The sequence below is a fragment of the Halichondria panicea genome, chromosome 8 (assembly GCF_963675165.1).
Source record: "Halichondria panicea chromosome 8, odHalPani1.1, whole genome shotgun sequence".
NCBI lineage: Eukaryota > Metazoa > Porifera > Demospongiae > Suberitida > Halichondriidae > Halichondria > Halichondria panicea.
In genome coordinates this window covers 819,256-838,128 of record NC_087384.1, presented here as the reverse complement: position 1 = coordinate 838,128, position 18,873 = coordinate 819,256, and the positions used below count along the sequence as shown (strand labels likewise).

Genomic DNA, 18,873 nt, shown 5'->3' with positions numbered 1-18,873 from the left:
TCTATATGATGTGCTTAGAATATTAATTGATGTGGGTACAAATACACTGTGTTCTTTTGTAAAGGACAAAATGATAGATTTTGAAGGACTCATAGCCTGAGTTGGATTTTCCTATAGGTCTATATCACATGACTATATTCATAATTATCGTTGATGCTTTCCCACCCCTATCAGGGAAGCGGGCATTCCAGAGATGTTGGACGTGGAGGACATGGTGATGGTGAAGATCCCAGACTCTAGGAGCATTATGACCTTCCTAGTTACCATCTATCAGCACTATAGTCAGTCAAAGAACACAATCATTCCCCGAATTGACATTTGTGTTTTTTTGTCGTACAAACTGCAAGGTATATACGCACATGTGCTATTACTGTAGACTTGGCTGGTTCTGAATCTATAAGCCTCGTTTACACGACACCTAATCTGGGTTGAATCCGGATTGAATCCGGGTCAGATTTTTCTGAGTAGTGGGCATAGTAAAATGACCACTAATTTCATTTGCGCAAACATTGGCTGATAGGAAGCTACATGGTGGCTCATTAGTGCTTTCACACCCCTCCCTCTTGTGACCCACCCTCTTGTTATTGTTAAGCATCAATATTCCTGTTCTGCTCAGAGCCTTTACAGCAATCGGTTCATATTTTGTTGCCTCGTGTAATTTCAGTATTCAAGAGTACATTTCTAGGCATATTACATTGGCTATAGCAAGCAAATATACCCGTTATATAAGCTTTAGAGTCACCCACCTTAATCACCCACCCACCCACCCACACACACACACCCACACACACACACACACACACCCACACACACACACCCACACACACACACACACACACACACACACACACACACACACACACACACACATGCACACACACACAGAGCTTTGTGGTAAAAAATTAATGGTACATGCCTACAGACACACTGAATCTGAATCTACATAGAAAATGTCATGTATATATACACACTTGACTCGATAGTGACAACCTGTTTTTTAATTAAATAGTCATGAACTAAGTATGTGCTTGAAATTGGACTGACACTCGGTGGTATGCTTCATTCGGTTCAATGCTGATGCTGCCCCTAGCCCTAGGCCTCATCCTAACAGCTGATATCTCTTCATAAGTTGGATCGTTCTCTACAACATTGTGTTCCTCCTTTGTGGAACTTTTTCGGACTTTTATGTAACATGCAACCAAGCAACACCCAAAGACTACCACTGCTATAGATATCATAGACACTGCAGTCCCGGCACTCACTATGGCGATAATGTTGAGGAACTGGGTTGAATCTGCTGATGCGTATCCTGAAAAGCAATTGTTGACTTTGTATGCATGTACACACAAAGGACTCACCACTGGTACGACCATGAACTTCAACAACATATGATCCATTAGTAGCTGTGACCACGAAACATTGCGAGTAAGCATTGAACAAAAGAATTGTGACATCGTCAGACTCCTTGCTTGCTGATACTCCCTTACTAGATGATAAATTGCCACACTCCGGTCCATACCTCACATGGCAAGAAATAAGGGAATTTTCAAGCGAGAAAAATAGACAGTTTATTACTGTGTATCGTTGATGTACATCCACAGTAACATTCACAAAGTTATTCCTAGTACCTGAAAAAGTGCATGCATAATTATAAGAGTTTGGTAGTAAACATATTAGGTGCTGCTTGAGTAAACTTTCATTGTACATTATACATGATGACTTTACCCAATGAAACAATATTGTGTTGGACAGTTTTCCCAACAGGAGTCATGGTGCCAACACCAACTTTGTACTCTCCAAACATTAATTGCTCTACTTCAAAGCTCTGCACACACTCCGTTCTCCCAGAGCAGTCTAACAAAGTTTCCATTGGCTCTGTCTCAACAGAGTGTGCAATGACAATAACATAAGTTAAAGTAAATCCATTCTTGTCCGTAGGCATATTCTGTGGAAAATATATACACAATATTCAAGCAACTGTAAAACTATACATAACTTACTGAGGGGTGAGATAGAGCTATTGTAAAACCTCTTAAAAATCCATTCAGGTTGTACATTCTTGTAATGTTAGTGATCGCTGGTGCTGTGGGATCTGTAGTGGCAAGGATAGGCACGCACTGAATGAGAACTTGGATTTGTGCATGCATGTGTATACAACTTACACTCTAAGAAAACAGAAATACGGGCTGGGTTCACACTGTGAAAGTGACAATCAGTGGTAATGGTTCGAATAGAAATGTTGCAAATCTGTCCTAGGACCAACCAGTCGGAGCACAATACCTCTGTTGTGCCAGCACCCACTACTCCAATATTGGTGCACTGCCCACAGCCATTTGATGTGTTGACTAGGAATCCGTCAATCCCACCAGTTACATTCAATGGAGGACACCAACTCACAGCGAATGTTTTGAAAGGTATAAGGAAAGAGACAGATATACTTAGTGGTGACTCTGGTAATGCTGCAATAATTATAGACAGTGCATTAGTTGTATCAGTATAGTCAAACAAGCATACCTCCAATTTTCAGTGTTTTAATACCCACAATAGAAATCCCTGAGAGTGAACAAACTATAGTCTGACCATTCATGTCAGGAGTAATAGCTGTTATAGTTAGATTTGAGCTATACAATGAGCCATTGACTCCAACACTCTCTGATAATATCCTGACACCATTGCAAGTACCATAAGCTTGTAAATTAAAGTCATAATGAGGCAGATATATTCTATTATTGAAGAGCGGGTTGTTGTTTGGACAGTTTAATGCAGTTCCACTCCACACTGTTCCACCAGTGCTGGTTTCGTCATTCACAGTACAAGTGAAGATGGCAGTGTCATTACTACCATAGCAGCCATCCATGCAGATAAGATCAGCTACCCCTAAAATATTATAGATATAATAATTATAATTATGAAGTCCCAATTCAGAGAACTGATGTGAAATGTCAGACTCTGTGAGACTATCTATCTGAATACACCTATACAACAGCCAACACATCACTATAGATGATCAATTTTCTTACCTATTCCAAGCTGAAACCAAAGAAAGACAAAAGCTGCATTCATATTCAACTGACTAGGCATTAAAGACATGACGATGTTACCATTAGCATTCTAATCACATGCACTGTAGTAATTTTTTGCAGGGTTTTAGCTAGCCTCGATCCCAGGCCGATCCGTCTCTAATTGAACGCTAGGTCGCCTCCTCGCTGGGATCATAGATTGAAGAGTACTCTTCTACGGTGGCCCTGAGTGCTACTCCAGTTGGTAGTTGGCAGTTGGTAGTTGGCAGTTGGCAGTTGGCAGTTGGGAGTTGGCAGTTGGCAGTTGGTAGTTGGCAGTTGGCAAGTTGGCAGTTGGCAGTTGGCAGTTGGGAGTTGGCAGTTGGCAGTTGGCAGTTGACAGTTGGCAGTTGGTAGTTCGCAGTTGGCAGTTGGTAGTTCGCAGTTGGCAGTTGGTAGTTCGTTACCTTTAAACTTTGCAGTTAGCAAATGTTGTATATAGATCTTTGCACTGCCTCTAATCTTTTAACCATAACTTTAAATACTATTATAGCCTCAATAGAATCTAAAAGTGCCATGCAAAACCTGTTTCTATAATCCCCCCCCCTGCTGGGATCTGGGAATATAGGTACATGAGGATTAGACTTGAAATGATCTCCCTATACCTAGATGTGTACATATAAGATTAATATTGCCATTGCCGTCTTAGGCCAGCTAGATATCGGTGCCAGTATCATAATTTAAAAGCAGGCTAATTATTGTTGCAAAGTTTAAAGGTTACGAACTGCCAACTCCCAACTCCCAACTGCCAACTACCAACTACCAACTACCAACTACCAACTACCAACTGCCAACTACCAACTGCCAACTCCCAACTACCAACTACGTGTTTGAACTATCAAGTAGCAACTGCGAACTACCAACTACGCATTTGAACTATCAAGTAGTAACTGCGAACTATCAACTACGCGTTTGAACTATCAAGTATGAACTACCAACTAGAGTAGCGCTCAGGGCCACCGTACTCTTCAATCTATGCTGGGATCGAGGTAGAGTGGGGGCCAGACCTAATAGCTCGGGGGCAAAATCAAGAGAGCTAGGATTAGCATTCCAAGAGCACACGGAAGTGCTGCAAGAGTCTCCAGACCTCTTTCTCTCTTCCCCCTCCCCCCTCTGAGAAAGAGGTCTGGCCCCCAGACTAGGATTGAGGCTAGGTTTTAGCTAGCGGCTAGTCAGAGCGATAGTGTGATGGGTAATTTCCGTGCCCTACTTGAATCCTCCCATGGTGGTGACAATTGTGTTCACACCACAGGACATAGCTAGGGCAATAAAGTCACTGAAGAGAGAAAAGGCCCCAGGCCCTGATGACATTGATCCTGAACATCCATGTTTTACTGGTCCCATTGCCCAACTAGAGCTCTGCAAGATTTTTAATGCGATCCTCGCCTGCTGCTATATCCCAGAGATGTTCACCCTGGGATTAGTCACGGCGATCCCAAAAGGAGCCGACAAGGACCTTAGGAACCCATCGAACTATAGAGGAATCTCTCTCTTATCCAACGTCGGGAAACTATTAGAAAAACTAATATTAGACAAGTTGTCAGCAGATGGCATTTCCCTCAACCATCTCCAGGGGGGCTTCAGAGTAGGGTATAGCTCGATACACACTGCATTTGTGTTCCAAGAATCTGTCCAATCTCTCCGTGACCTAGGGAAGAAGGCGTTTGTAGCTTTCCTAGATGTCAAGAAGGCCTTCGATACTGTCTGGCATGAGGGCCTGTTTGTCAAACTACATGAAAAGAACATTCATCCGAGAATCTGGCACCTTCTGGTCGACTGGTACTCTCGCTCCTCCTCCTGCTTCCTTTTGAAGGGTAAAAGGTCTCGTGTCTTTAGTATTAAACAGGGTGTCCGCCAAGGTGCAATCCTGTCCCCACTGCTCTACTCGGTTTACGTGGATGCACTTCTGGTCCAACTAGATGAATGCTGCCTTGGTGCTATGGTCGGCTCTGTTCACTGCCCGTCCCTCATGTACGCAGACGATCTTTCTCTCATTGCGGATACTCCTGTCAAGCTGCAATCTCTACTTGACATCGTTTCAGACTATGCTAGTGCCTGGCGTTATGAAATCAATTCTTCAAAATCTGCAGTTTTAATCTTTGGGGAGTTGTCAAAATCCCGCTCGTCTGGCCGTCTCTCCCGCTCCTTTTTTGTATGCCGTGAAACTATACAAGAGGCAGACAGCTACTCTCACCTAGGAATCTTGCGCCTGGTAACTACATCTGGCCTGGCAAAAATATCCAATCGTTGCTCTGCAGGGAGGAGTGCCTTCTTTGCCTTGAACTCGATTGGAGCAAGATTTGGCTGCCTCCACCCCATCACATCCCACAAATTATACTCTTCTCTCTGCCTCCCAGTTACTCTATACGGGTCAGAGTTTTGGTCACTCACAAAAACTGAACTAACAATGCTGGAAAGATCCCACAGGAAAATACTGCGTACGATTCAGGGTCTCCCGACCAGATGTCCCCTCACTTGCACTGTCGAGCCTTATTAGATCAATGGGGATTTCCTCCATGGTAGACTGCAGGCAGCTCTGCTTTATTAACTCTATAGCTTGTATGTCAACAGAAGACCTCCCCAAAAAAGTCCTGATGGAAAGACTGCTTCTAAACACTCTCACTGGGGTACTCAAGACATGGGCGTCTCTAGCTTCTACTCACTCATACCCTCCAATTTCTAACATGGTTCTGAATGGAAAAAGCAAAGACTCCTTCAAAGCAGCTGCGAAAAAGTCAATGCTCATCAAACAGCATGTAAATCTGGTAGACTCCTGCTCACACCTCAATATCTCATCCCTGCCTGCCCATCTTGGGAAGCCCTCCCAGCTGTGGTCATGCTCCCTGAAAGACAGATCTCTGCACGGCCCCTCTAACTTCAGGATCAGGCTTCTCACCGGCTGTGATGGCCTAGAACTTAACGCCTCAAGATTTAGATACAGATCAACCAACGCTGCACCGGGAGATGCAACCTGCAAACTTTGCAATCTAGGTGTAGAATCACCCTCGCACTTCTTGCTGACCTGCCCAGCTCTCTCCTCACTCAGGGAGGCTCTCATAGCCGCTGCCCCAGCCAGCATAAAGGACCACAGCTCTGGGGACCTCTGCGGCCTTCTGCTTGGTCAAATCTGGCCATCTGATGCCCATGCACATGTGCCACAAATCCGAAAATCCGAAATGCCTAAAAAATAGGAAATGAAGAGCATTATGGGTGTGGCACTGTGGGTGTGTCTGGAATTCGCACTCTATAGAGCTATTTCATGTGACGTCACAGTCACGTGAAAAATGCCTAGTCAGCCATGTTGGTGTACAGATATTCATAATATCACAGCCAAAAAGAAGGGTGGGGCTCACCATAGATACTATAAATCACAGTCATGGTTTTGTGCGTAGTGATAGGCTGCTCGAAGCGCTCTGGGCGAGATAAAGAAGTATCCTTCTATAGAATTCCTGCTATAATAAATGGCAGGAGTGCTGTTGAGAAAGAGCTCAGTAAAAAAAGGAGAAACGGATTTCTGGCTGCCATTTCACGAGAAGGTCTCACCAATAAGATATTGGTGAACGATCGAATTTGTTCAAGACATTTCATTTCTGGGAAGCCCGCCTATCTTTTTGATAAGAATAATCCTGACTGGCTGCCTTCCTTACACCTTGGCCATGAGAAACAAATGATTGCTGATGTCTCAAGATGGGAGAGAGCCAAAAAAAGGAGCAGCAGCTTACTACCGATTTACTCTGATGCTGTTGATGATGATGCGAGCGCGAGTGCGAGTTTACCTGTAGATGGGAGTGCGATTGTACCTGTGGACAATGATGAGAACCAAGCGAGTGCGAGTGTACCTATACTAATAGACAGTGATGAGAACCGTGCGAGTGCGAGTGTACCTGTAGATGAGAACAGTGCGTGTGCATATACACAAACAGAAGAATCATCCAGTGTTGTTGATTTAAGGAAGAAGTTAACCGATTGCCGTAGCATTATTGAAGATATGTCTAAGAGGCTTAGCGAAGTATTGCCACCCTTTTGTATAAGATCTCTTCAGAAAGACGATGATGTCCGGTTCTATACAGGATTGCCCAATGCCAGAGTATTGAAAGCAGTTTTTGATCATGTTACAGCATCACAAACCTGTTTAGACACATGCCAAAAACTTTCTTCTTTCCAACAGTTTGTGCTTGTGATGATGAAAATTCGTTTGAATTGTCCGAATCAGGATATTGCGTTTCGATTTGATGTTTCTACTGCAACTGTGTCTCGATTATTATTGAAATGGTTAATCACAATGGATATTCGACTCAACAAGTTGATTGTGTGGCCTGATCGGGAAAGCCTTCAAAAAACAATGCCGGAATGTTTTGAACTTGCTTTTGGAAAAAAGGTGGCTGTGATTCTTGATTGTTTTGAAGTTTTTTGCGAAAGACCTTCTAACCTAGAAGCAAGAGCGAGCACTTGGTCTTCATACAAACATCACAACACTGTGAAAGTTTTATTAGGAATTACACCACAGGGGTCTGTTTCGTACGTCTCTGAAACTTGGGGTGGTCGTACAAGTGACAAGTATCTCACTGAGCATTGTGGCATTCTCGACAATTTACTGCCTGGAGATGTCGTTTTAGCGGATCGAGGATTCGACATTTCTGATTCAGTTGGACTAATGCACGCTAGATTACACATCCCAGCTTTCACTAAAGGAAAAAGTCAATTATCAGCAACCGAAATAGAAGAAACAAGGGCGATCGCTAATGTTCGAATACATGTTGAACGTGTGATAGGAAATGTTCGACAAAAGTATTCTATTTTACAAAGTACACTACCCATTCATTTTATAATTAAAAGAACTGGTGAGGAAGTTCCTCTTATTGACAGGATTGTTAGAATATGTTGTGCTCTTAATAATGTTTGTGATTCTGTTGTACCTTTTCATTGAAAATATTATCAACATAATAATTATAGTCGTGAATACAGCAATGGTATATATGTATAACGATACTCATCAATTATAGGTTTAGCTATTATAGTTAGTGTTGTTATGGCTTCTTGCAAGCTGAACAGTACCACTTGCCTTTAGGTATCGTTTTCAAATTGAGACATTTAGTGTGGAACCATTCAATTTTACAATTTTCATTGTCACACCCAATCATTTTACCGTCGGCTGGGGCACGACAGTTACAGTAAATGTCAGTAGAACTGGAAGGACCGCTTTGATCAGAGCCATAGATAGTAGCTATGTCGGAACCTATGTCGGGGTTTACGACACTCAGATTATCGCTAGCTTTTCTTGCTCTTGTGTACCACTTGCCTAATAATTCAGGAAGAATACATGTTCGGAAAAATAGTCCAGCTCTAAGAATACAATCGTCCCAGAACTTCCTATTTTTAACTATCCTTTCAATGTAAAGATCAGATTCTTCATCAGCTGTAAATGTGCACACACAAAAATCACAGTAGTCTACATCCAATACAAACAGCTGTGTTTGCACCTGATAATAATATTCGTGCTTCTGGTCAAGATAAAGAGTATTATCGGAAGAATATTTGAGACAAAAATTCTTGTCACTGGCAGCACATTCAGAAATACGTTCACCTTGATGAGAGTAAGGGCATTTAACCTCTAATACACCTGTTCCACAGCATGTGCAATTGATTATACCATCTGGTGAGGCACCGATATATGGCCATTCATTACTAATGAATAAACCGTTGTCTCGTACTTCAAACTCAGCATGCACTTGAGTAGATTTTGCAAAATATCGATCTCTTGCTGGTTTTTCGTGTTTGCAACCCCAGGTAGTTTGCTTGCTTTTGAAACAAAAAGCCTCGGGATAACAAACACGTTTTACTAAGCTCTGGGAAGGGTTTAAGGCATCGGTGTGACAAACAGCTTTCATTTTTGACGCAGTCACCCTTCCAGCTCGAAATTTAAACCAAAGATTAGACTTAGCCTGATTCCTGGTTTCGATTTCAACCTTTTCTGCTTGATTCTTAGTTAAAAGTATCTTAAGTGATGCACATTCGTTAAGGAGCTCTTGATATTCTAGAGTCATGAATTTAGGATCATGAAGCAACTGAAGAGGCCTAGGAAGTTCATTACATTTTACAAATTTGTCCGAATAATTAGGAACCAATGAGAGTACTACTGGTATTGTACCGCAATGATTTAAGCTCTCAAAAAAATCACTCATTTCCTTTTCATCAGGGATATTTGTGTATACCTTTTGCTCTGTGCTAGTAGCAGGATGATTATCAGATTGTTGCTGTTTAGAAGTAGAGGAGGAATCGATCATTTCGTCCAATTTTCTTTTTTTACTATTTGTAGAAGTGAAGTCAATGTGCCTGACGGGTTTGTATTCTATCTTCTTCAAAAAAGATGGCAAAAGCCATTCACACTTGGTTTGCGTACACGTTTCCTTTCCTTTAATCCTGTAAGCAGCTTCCAGATAAAACAGTACTGCCGCTATATGCGTACAAACCTCTCCAAGGCCAGCCATACAATTACAGTGAGCACAAGACACAGCACCTGTCAAATCAAGTATGATCCAACATGCCAAAGGAGTATCGTTTAAGCGCTGAGAATGTCGAACCTATAATTTATAGAAAAGATTTGTTTACTGTCCATATAGTACATACGTATCTACATGTAAGCTACATGAGCAAGTGAATTCAAGCATTGCATACTACTTCATCAGTGTCATAATCAGTACATGCATCTCATTATCTATGCACTTACACGGCCAACTGTGAGGTATGATCCACACACTGTCCAGGTACTGACATCCTTGACCCATCCACAAACAAACTGATTGTATGCTTCAAGCGATTTTCTGGCTTTGAATTGTTTAGATGTGATGAAACTAGTCTGCAGGATCAAGTAAGAGACAATATCACTTGCCTCTAGTGGTGGAACATGATCTACTGGCTTTCCAAGGGCTGCTGAAAATGGATCTAGACCACCAATCACTGCTATTTTCTCTTTGTATCGCTTTATAGCCTCCAATCCCAGAGTTGCAGCGTATGAAGATAGATGCTGCATCTGCACGATAGCTAAATGCCGTATTTGCTACACCTGCCTGTGTTGAACAGTACACCATGCGTGGGCGGATGGATGAAATGGATCACGTGATGAAATAGCTCTATACGGGTCAGAGTTACGTCAGATAATTTTCATTGCCAACACTTTAATTCATTTTAATTCGCACTCATATAGAAATGCGTGTGTGTGTGTGCGTGACACTATAGTGTCATCTTATAAGAACCACTAGTTCTATTCCAACACTTGTGCTGTATATGCTGCCCCAAGCTAGATCTACCACTGAGTATATAGTTGATGAGCTGTCAGCCTGGTTTTTCATTATCGGCCAATGTGAGCTGCATTTCAGCCTGCTGTCAATGCCGGCTGAAGAGGAGGCCCATGTAAGTCCATGCACATTGATTTATACTTTAGCACTCTTCACAGTCTTGCAGCTGTATATCTGCAGAGATGAGTCATTATAATTTTATTACCGCTGAATCTAAAGCTGGCCCACAGCAAAATGTACCAATATCAACAACTGGATATATACACAGGCGCGCATCATTATAGACAACTATAATTATTACATCAGTGCCCATAATTATAATACATAATAATTATACACACATGCATGCATGCCAAGACATTCAGATACAATTACAGGCTGTAATAAATTAATTATAGGAAACAAGGTTTGGAAAGAAGAGACTTGACCATATGTCTTCCCTTCCCGAAAAATGCTTATAAGGCTTTGATGTCTTTGATTGAAAGATCATATACATATCAATGTACTATATACCTGTACACACACCAGCCAAATCTTGCTGTACTGAAGTAGAGAATCCTCCCTCTCATATCCGTCTCCGAAAAGAGGATAATTTTCATTGCCAACACTTGTACTAATGAATCAAGAGAAGTTGCTTTTTCGATCGCTCAAAAGGAGATGGCACACGAAAGCTCATGCATGCAGAAAGAGACATAATAACAATTGTTTAAGTATCAGCTAGGCCACCAAAGCCAATTTTGATTACAAAGCTCCTCTCGAACACGGTACATCTTGGGAGAGACTCCAGATCAATTTGATGAGCGTGCACGTGATAAATGCACCGATCACTGTTGATGGCAAGAAGTACCAGTGCATGGATGCTATCTCTTATGTATCGATGTATGCTCACGTTACTTGTACTTGTAGCTTTGCTCGCTGTATTCTAAAGACACAGCTGAGCAGTTACTCCACATATTCTCTGACCTTGGTACGCCTCAAAGTGATAAATAAAGTGATATGGGTTCCGAGTTTATGGGGGCGGTAGAAAGGGTGGCTGGGAAAAAAACTAAATGTGGCAGAGAATTGGAGACTGGTTCAGCATCAGGCTGTTTCTCGGTCAACAATTTTATATATATATCGTTTTAAACGACCATGCAGGCAGTGTATGTCGTAATCAAGCTACCCCTAGAACCCATATATACTTTCCACAAACATGACGAATATCTATATACTATAGTCCATGCGATTACTTGCACCTCAGTGAAATCAGAAAGAAGCTCACTGGGGTAATTACTACAGAATCTACATTAAAGCTATACTCTGTATGATCAAGACAGCATGAATGGACTGGGGCTTCAAAATTTGAACTTTGTACCTACAGATAGAGATTGGCCAAGTTGTGATTTAGCTGTAAACTGATATACGCTTACCTTTAAGTGGTGTTTTTTTTGCATTTTCACAGTAATACTATTGCCAAAACTTCACGTGAGCTGACGTAAGCTAAACCAAATAGCGTAAAAACTACAACAACAAAAGCATAAAGATTTGGTCTATAGAATCTTCTGTTCCAAAATTTAAACTTTGTTCCTTGCTCTATAGTATTGTGGTTTATTTATATAAACTGTTACACTACATGCAGTGCCTGTAACCTAGGGAGTAGAATACCACATTTTGGTACATAAATGTGAATATCTTGACCTTAAAACATTTCTGAAATTTTGATGATACCAAAGTGTAGGTGAATGCTTGAGCTTCAACATATCCAAAAATGTTTCCATGGCAACCTGAGGTGGTGGGTATGTGGTTGCTTTTACAACAGCAACAAATTATTATAGTGAGCAAAAGCTTAGGGAGGAAAAACACCAACCGTTGTCGGCTAAGGTCTGGAACTCTGGCATTAACATCAGTGGATAGTTGAGCTAACATATATGCATGAATTAAAATCGGTTACATAAGTACACACGCTGTTTCGTACTCCATTATGTGTGTTTTTGGGTGCCTTTTCGCTTAGGGAGAGATTTCAGGTAAATTTTACACATGTATAATTGTTAATAAATTGTCTATCTTTTGGTAGAAGCAATTTTTCTAACTTCCAGAGATAATTGATGTTACATACATTTTTTACAATCATTTCACCTAAATGATTTTCCACTATAACAATGTTTTAGAGAGATATTTTTGAATATGTTTGTAGCTTATTCATTCACCTACACAATGGTACTAGCATTATTTCTTAGAAATATTCCAAACTTAAGATACACTTAAGTACAAATGTTTGTATTCTACTCCCTAGATTACAGGCACTGTATCTCAAGTGGTTTTTTTGCAATTTACTATTTTCCCAAAACTTCCAAGTGAGCTGCAAAAGGGAGTATATATACTTATAATGGCAACCATGCATGCATAAAAGTATAAGAATTATAACTATTATACGCATGCAATGCATGTACAATTATAAATGTACTTCTTAAGAGATGCATATATTCGGTTCCTCTTCTGGCTCAGTATATAATAATTATTATAATGGCTTTCATGCACATGCAGGATGAAAGATCTCATCGCACTCTTTGAGACAAGATAAAGTCAAAATAAGGACATGCAGAGTGTGCGGTTGACAATGAGGAGGTTGAATACAACTGGGTAGCTATTATAGAGACATCTCCCTGTCTATATATACCAAATCATACAACACTGATTTGTCAATAGGTCTGTCCATGCATTAAACAATACTGTATAAGCAATGTAGACATCTTTATGCAGAGGCATACAGTAATACTAGACTCTCGTTAATCCAGCCACCCTTGTGCAGCTTTGCCGGAATATCGAGGTGGCCGCATTTCAAAAAATAGCTGCGGCTAACCCTACCTTAGATCTAATAACTAATTTTGCGGTTTCTATTTAAGTATAATCCTGCCAAACCACACCCAAACGTCATATCCGGCCGTAATAAACATTAAGAACCTAGTTTGGGGCAGTCAATACTGCATGGCCAGTATATATACGGAATAGCGAGTGGCCGCATTTCAGGGCGAGTTTTGTGCAGTAAAAATCTAGCTATATATAGCAATCTGTGCTAAACTAAATGGCCGGTATATAATTATTGAGGTGGCCGTACTCAGTCAGTCAGTCAGAGAGCTGAAATAGTGAGAGTTTTATACTGAGAATGAGACCATGCATGCACAAACAAGATGCTCATAGATCATTCACCCCGTGCGTTGGTTGAGCTTCATTGCAAACGGAAAAACGGATACAGTAACTTTTTATCGTAATATCTTTATATATCATTACGGGGAATGATCGTGAATTGGGAACGATCGTGAATCTATAAAGCAACGATTATAGTTGTTTTTTGTCGCCTTAGAACTTAAGATCGCCTACAAGTTTCAACTATAACTATAATATATATGGACAGTCTCAATCATTAGCAGTTAAAGCAGTTCATGTTAAAGTGCATGTATATATATAGAACAGCTCATTTTTGTGACCACATGCACACACACTAACACACACAAACACCAATATTGGGACATAACTCAACACACGAACGGGGTAATTTGTATTTTCGTTCACCTAGCTTATACATGTATGCACTCAAATATGCAATTTTTTATACTTCACCATTTGAGGCATATTGTTTTGGGAGAATTCCTCGTTACAACTTGAATCCATGCAACGTAGCTGATACTACAAGCACCGTCATCTAACATGTCACAGAACACAGATTCCATTGATTGTGACTGTTCATGACGTTGAGACAGAATTAAATCTATGTTCTTACCGTTATATCAGATACCAGCACAGACTAGGTACCTTATAGTGAGAAATGTTTGCGTGTGCAAATTTTCGCTATTTGGCTTCAGAGCCCTTATAGTTAGCGGAATTGCTCGTGGGTTCTAATATTCGCGGTTGAATGCCAGGAAACGACACCCACCAATGTGAAATACCAGTGGGTGGGAGTTTATCCCAGTTTTAGATCCCATTTGAGTGTATTTAGCAGGGAACTATGAGCTATAGTACCGGTACTATAGATTGCTCTCGGCTACAAACTACAACATTGTACATTGTATTGTGATTTACAAGAAGATACACTAGCCTCGATCCCAGGCCGAGTTTTCGCTTTTATAACGGTTAGGCAAATTGTTCACCTAACCGTTATAAAAGCGAAAACTCGGCCTGGGATCGAGGCTAGAAGATACACATAAAAATTATTGCTTTGTCTAGTAATATAATAACAGAACTAGAATGAAAGAGAGAAGCTCTAGTTTCTTTTTTTGTCTTTGTTCGAAAGTAGTAGGAGACGCTCGTTTTTTGGGCAGTGTGCTGTGCTTTTTTGCTGCAAGGCTGCATGGGGGAGGAGCTGGATGTATGGAAGTGCTGGGATTCTAGCTTTGGCTTCTTGCTAAAGTTCCTTTCTCTTTGTTCAAGAGTAGTATAGGAGCCGCTCCCGTTTGCTGGGCTTGTTTGCTGCAAATTATAGCTTATAGGTGTCTTCCTTTCGCTTTGTGAGAGTAGTATGAGAGCCGCTTGTTTCTTGGGAAGTGTGCTGGGCTTGTTTGCTACAAAACTGGGGGAGGAGCTGGATGTTTCCGTTTTGTGGGTGGAGCTAGGACTATAATTTTGTCCATCAACTGAGGTGGAGGAACAGGGTTGACTTGAGTAGAGACCACAGATTTAGTAGAGACACAGAGATGCCAACTTCAGATATTAGTTTTCAAAAGAATAATGATGCAGTTGCTAGGTTGGCTGTTTATATAGGTTGACTATTGCTAAGCTAGTGCATTTCTAGTAGCCAATAGGTTTTGGGATCTAAATCAGTTAGAACATGTGCATTCGGTATCTATGGTTATAGTGTCCCTCATCCCTCGGGCTAAAGCCCTCGAGCTTTGGGACACTATAACACATAGATACCTCATGCCCATGTTCTAACTATAACTTAATTTCCCCGTTAACTTCTCTGCCCTCGAAAAACACAAAATTTTGCATCTCACGAAAATTTCCCGCTATACGGTATAATATTATCGTAGAATATAGAATAGAATATGGGTGAATAACCTTTACGAATGAACCAAATCAGCAGAAAATTTACCCCTTGTGATCTAACTATTGCGTTTTGGCAAGGATCGGGTGTATTTGCTAGTAATAATTTAGGTTTTGCGATTTTATGGTTGCAAATAATTATTGATCAACTCTCACATAATTATGTTTAATGCTCGCAACACATTCATTATACTGCCTTCTGCATGTTATGGACTTGATGGTAATGCTCGTAACGTTGACTATAATAATTATTACCACTAAAATAATTATATACAGTAGCTATAGGGTTGGTAGAGTATATGCCCGAGATATTGCCTATCATGCATGAGTATTCTTTTATGCTCAAGTTAACAGTCTATTATTCTTTTCAAATCACCTAATATTCCCACATTATCAAATTGCTTGTGGTGTTGCACTTAATTGTGTGTGTATATACAGGGTATAATTATTTAAATTTATGTGCACTTATAATTGTAATTGTATAGATATGATGATCAATCTTTCACCATTCTGTATTACACATCAGCATTTTTGTGATCAGTGTAACGGCCAGCAACATGGAAATCAGTAAAAAGATGTTCCACATTCATAATTGCACTGCATTCGTTTCTAACTATAGGTTGTCGATTGTATACTTGCACAATTATGCGCATATATAATAGCTTATTGGGCGAACTTTTTTTGTGTGACTGCATGTGAGTATAATGGCATGCAAATCTTTATGAGAATAAAAAGCAGCTGTAGAAATGCAGTACATGCAGTGCTGTGTCGGCTGTATAGTAAGCTGCATATATAGTGGTATACATCTATGAGCATAATGAATCGGTTCATGGATAAAATTTTCCTTCGCATGATTCTAACCCTGAACTACATATACACACACATACATGCGTACAGCCTTCTTCCCTGCTCACTGCAACATATCCGAACAAAGACATTGAAGTTTGTGCATTCTGATGATTCATGGTGACCTGCATGGAAACTTGATAAATGCATTTGTGGCAGCCAACCTGTCCCCACCAAAAGACTTCTCTACTTAACGTTGGTTATAATTATCTCACTTCTCATATTTTTCTCAAGTGGTGTGGCATCCAAACATATATAATTATACTACAACCAAGGGTGTATAAAGAGATATATATTCATACGCCTTTGCTACAACGCAAGACATATAACTCGCCTCGAAAAAAACCCCAACGTAAAGCTACCAAATATATACTACAAAACTGGGATATGAACTACAAAGATAGACGTATCATGTGCTCAAACTGAGTTGAATTACTATTGCAACAACGTTTCATCAGTAGGGTAAAACTAACCTGTCTCACGACGGTCTAAACCCAGCTCATGTTCCCTGTTAGCGGGTGAACAATCCGATACGTAATGTATACTGGCTCGAATTACATGTTCTTTGTGATATACAACAGTCAGCTGACAACTTTGACAAAACCAAGTACATCAAGTTTGTCACCAAGAATGCTTCAAGTAGAAAAACTCGTTCGATAACTTAACAAACTTGTACACAATGTATCGCACTACAATACCACCCGTCACTTCTATTTCAACCATATAGTAAGGCTTTGAAATGCTCGATCTTCCCACTACCTAGATCTACCTACTTCGTATCACCTAACTCGTCATGCACTTCACAGAAAACCATGCACTTCGGTTCTCAAATTCAGTCCCTGTAACAGATGTATCGCGAACTGCATAAGAACTTACCAGAACTATAGCTAGTGTTGTCAATTTATCCATCTCTCGATCTTAATTTTGTCCCCATTAAGTATACTCAGGGGCATCATGTTAGTGATGCCTGCACGTCTGTCAGTCACAATTTTCCAAGCCATTTCTTTTGCATCATCACCTTACACTGTGACTGTAAAGCTTGAATAATAATAATAATGTTGCGTTCCGTCAGTGATGCAAATCAAAGTGCTTGGGTATAGCTACAGCACGAATGATCGAAATGACGGAGGAGCAGCTGAGGAAGCAGTGCATGTGCATTGTATCCTGTTGGGTCTTGCAAACCTCTTATGAGCTCACTATTGTGTTTTGAAGATTGCAACCTATTGCCAAATTCAACAGGCTAAGGCAAATACATGTCACAATCTGCACAAATTACCTCATCCCAGAGGTATATTTTGTATTTCTATAAATTAACGATCTCTCTAATAATAATATAGGTTTACAAGCTCCAATACAGAGATGCAGTAGTGTCTTATGTTCGTGAAGATTGTGACCTGGGGCAGAATTACCATGCATATAATTATGTGTGTGACGTTCATGCATATTAATTAGTATGTTTAATTGTCTTCATGACATAATTAAATGCATGCACAAAGCATTAAAGCATGGCTGGAGGGACTGTAAATTTAAAAGAGACTGCACAAAGTCGTTTCAGGATTTGCGTTAACGCAAATCCTGAAACTTCATCCACGGGATAACAGCAACACATAGAGCCACAGTAAGCTGGCTCAGTCACTCTATACACACCCTGAAGCAATGGCTAGAAATAGAAGGAACTGTAAATTTAACAGAAAGTGTCCAAAATTTGTTTCAGGATTTGCGTTAACGCAAATCCTGAAACTTCATCCATGGGATAACAGCAACACATTGAGCCACAGTAAGCTGGCTCAGTCACTCTATACATACCCTGAAGCAATGGCTAGAAATAGAAGGACTGTACAATTTAACAGAAAGTGTCCAAAATTTGTTTCAGGATTTGCGTTAACGCAAATCCTGAAACTTCATCCATGGGATAACAGCAACATATTGAGCCACAGTAAGCTGGCTCAGTCACTCTATACATACCCTGAAGCTATGGCTAGAAATAGAAGGACTGTAAATATAAAGGAGACTGCACAATGTAGTTTCAGGATTTGCGTTAACACAAATCCTGAAACTTCATCCACGGGATAACAGCAACACATTGAGCCACAGTAAGCTGGCTCAGTCACTCTATACATACCCTGAAGCTATGGCTAGAAATAAAAGGACTGTAAATATAAAGGAGACTGCACAATGTAGTTTCAGGATTTGCGTTAACACAAATTCTGAAACTTCATCCACGGGATAACAGCAACATATTGAGCCACAGTAAGCTGGCTCAGTCACTCTATACATACCCTGAAGCTATGGCTAGAAATAGAAGGATTGTAAATATAAAGGAGACAGCACAATGTAGTTTCAGGATTTGCGTTAACACAAATCCTGAAACTTCATCCACGGGATAACAGCAGCACATTGAGCCACAGTAAGCTGGCTCAGTCACTCTATACATACCCTGAAGCTATGGCTAGAAATAGAAGGACTGTAAATATAAAGGAGACTGCACAATATAGTTTCAGGATTTGCGTTAACACAAATTCTGAAACTTCATCCACGGGATAACAGCAACATATTGAGCCATAGTAAGCTGGCTCAGTCACTCTATACATACCCTGAAGCTATGGCTAGAAATAGAAGGACTGTAAATATAAAGGAGACTGCACAATATATGTTGT

The 18,873-nt window shown here is 40.5% G+C and overlaps 2 protein-coding genes and 2 long non-coding RNA genes across 4 annotated transcripts; 1 reads left to right on the top strand and 3 right to left on the bottom strand.

The window, feature by feature from the left end:
* Positions 1-923: 923 nt before the first annotated feature.
* LOC135339438 (uncharacterized) lies at positions 924-1,615 on the bottom strand. Its single transcript, XR_010396001.1, has 2 exons — positions 1,359-1,615; positions 924-1,309 (listed from the first exon to the last, which is right to left on the bottom strand). It is a non-coding gene; the product is annotated as an uncharacterized LOC135339438 (long non-coding RNA).
* Positions 1,616-1,633: 18 nt separating this feature from the next.
* LOC135339437 (uncharacterized) lies at positions 1,634-2,425 on the bottom strand. The gene is made up of 3 exons (XR_010396000.1): positions 2,163-2,425; positions 2,001-2,092; positions 1,634-1,945 (listed from the first exon to the last, which is right to left on the bottom strand). It is a non-coding gene; the product is annotated as an uncharacterized LOC135339437 (long non-coding RNA).
* Positions 2,426-6,309: 3,884 nt separating this feature from the next.
* On the top strand, positions 6,310-10,194 carry LOC135339608 (uncharacterized). Its single transcript, XM_064535756.1, has 2 exons — positions 6,310-7,375; positions 10,127-10,194. Exons 1-2 carry the CDS (start codon positions 6,436-6,438, stop codon positions 10,177-10,179), a joined length of 993 nt encoding a protein of 330 aa, XP_064391826.1. The 5' UTR covers positions 6,310-6,435; the 3' UTR covers positions 10,180-10,194.
* Positions 8,019-10,114, bottom strand: LOC135339607 (uncharacterized). The gene is made up of 2 exons (XM_064535754.1): positions 9,787-10,114; positions 8,019-9,640 (listed from the first exon to the last, which is right to left on the bottom strand). The coding sequence occupies exons 1-2, from the start codon at positions 10,087-10,089 to the stop codon at positions 8,087-8,089; spliced, it is 1,857 nt and encodes a 618-aa protein (XP_064391824.1). The 5' UTR covers positions 10,090-10,114; the 3' UTR covers positions 8,019-8,086.
* Positions 10,195-18,873: the final 8,679 nt, after the last annotated feature.

Excerpts from the sequence above, each read along its gene's own strand:
- LOC135339608 (XM_064535756.1), top strand. The coding sequence starts at position 6,436 with ATGGTTTTGTGCGTAGTGATAGGCTGCTCGAAGCGCTCTGGGCGAGAT. Across the intron at positions 7,376-10,126 it reads CAACAAGTTGATTGTGTGGC|CTGTGTTGAACAGTACACCA; the intron begins CTGATCGGGAAA and ends TGCTACACCTGC.
- LOC135339607 (XM_064535754.1), bottom strand. The coding sequence starts at position 10,089 with ATGCAGCATCTATCTTCATACGCTGCAACTCTGGGATTGGAGGCTATA. Across the intron at positions 9,641-9,786 it reads CATACCTCACAGTTGGCCGT|GTTCGACATTCTCAGCGCTT; the intron begins GTAAGTGCATAG and ends TATAAATTATAG.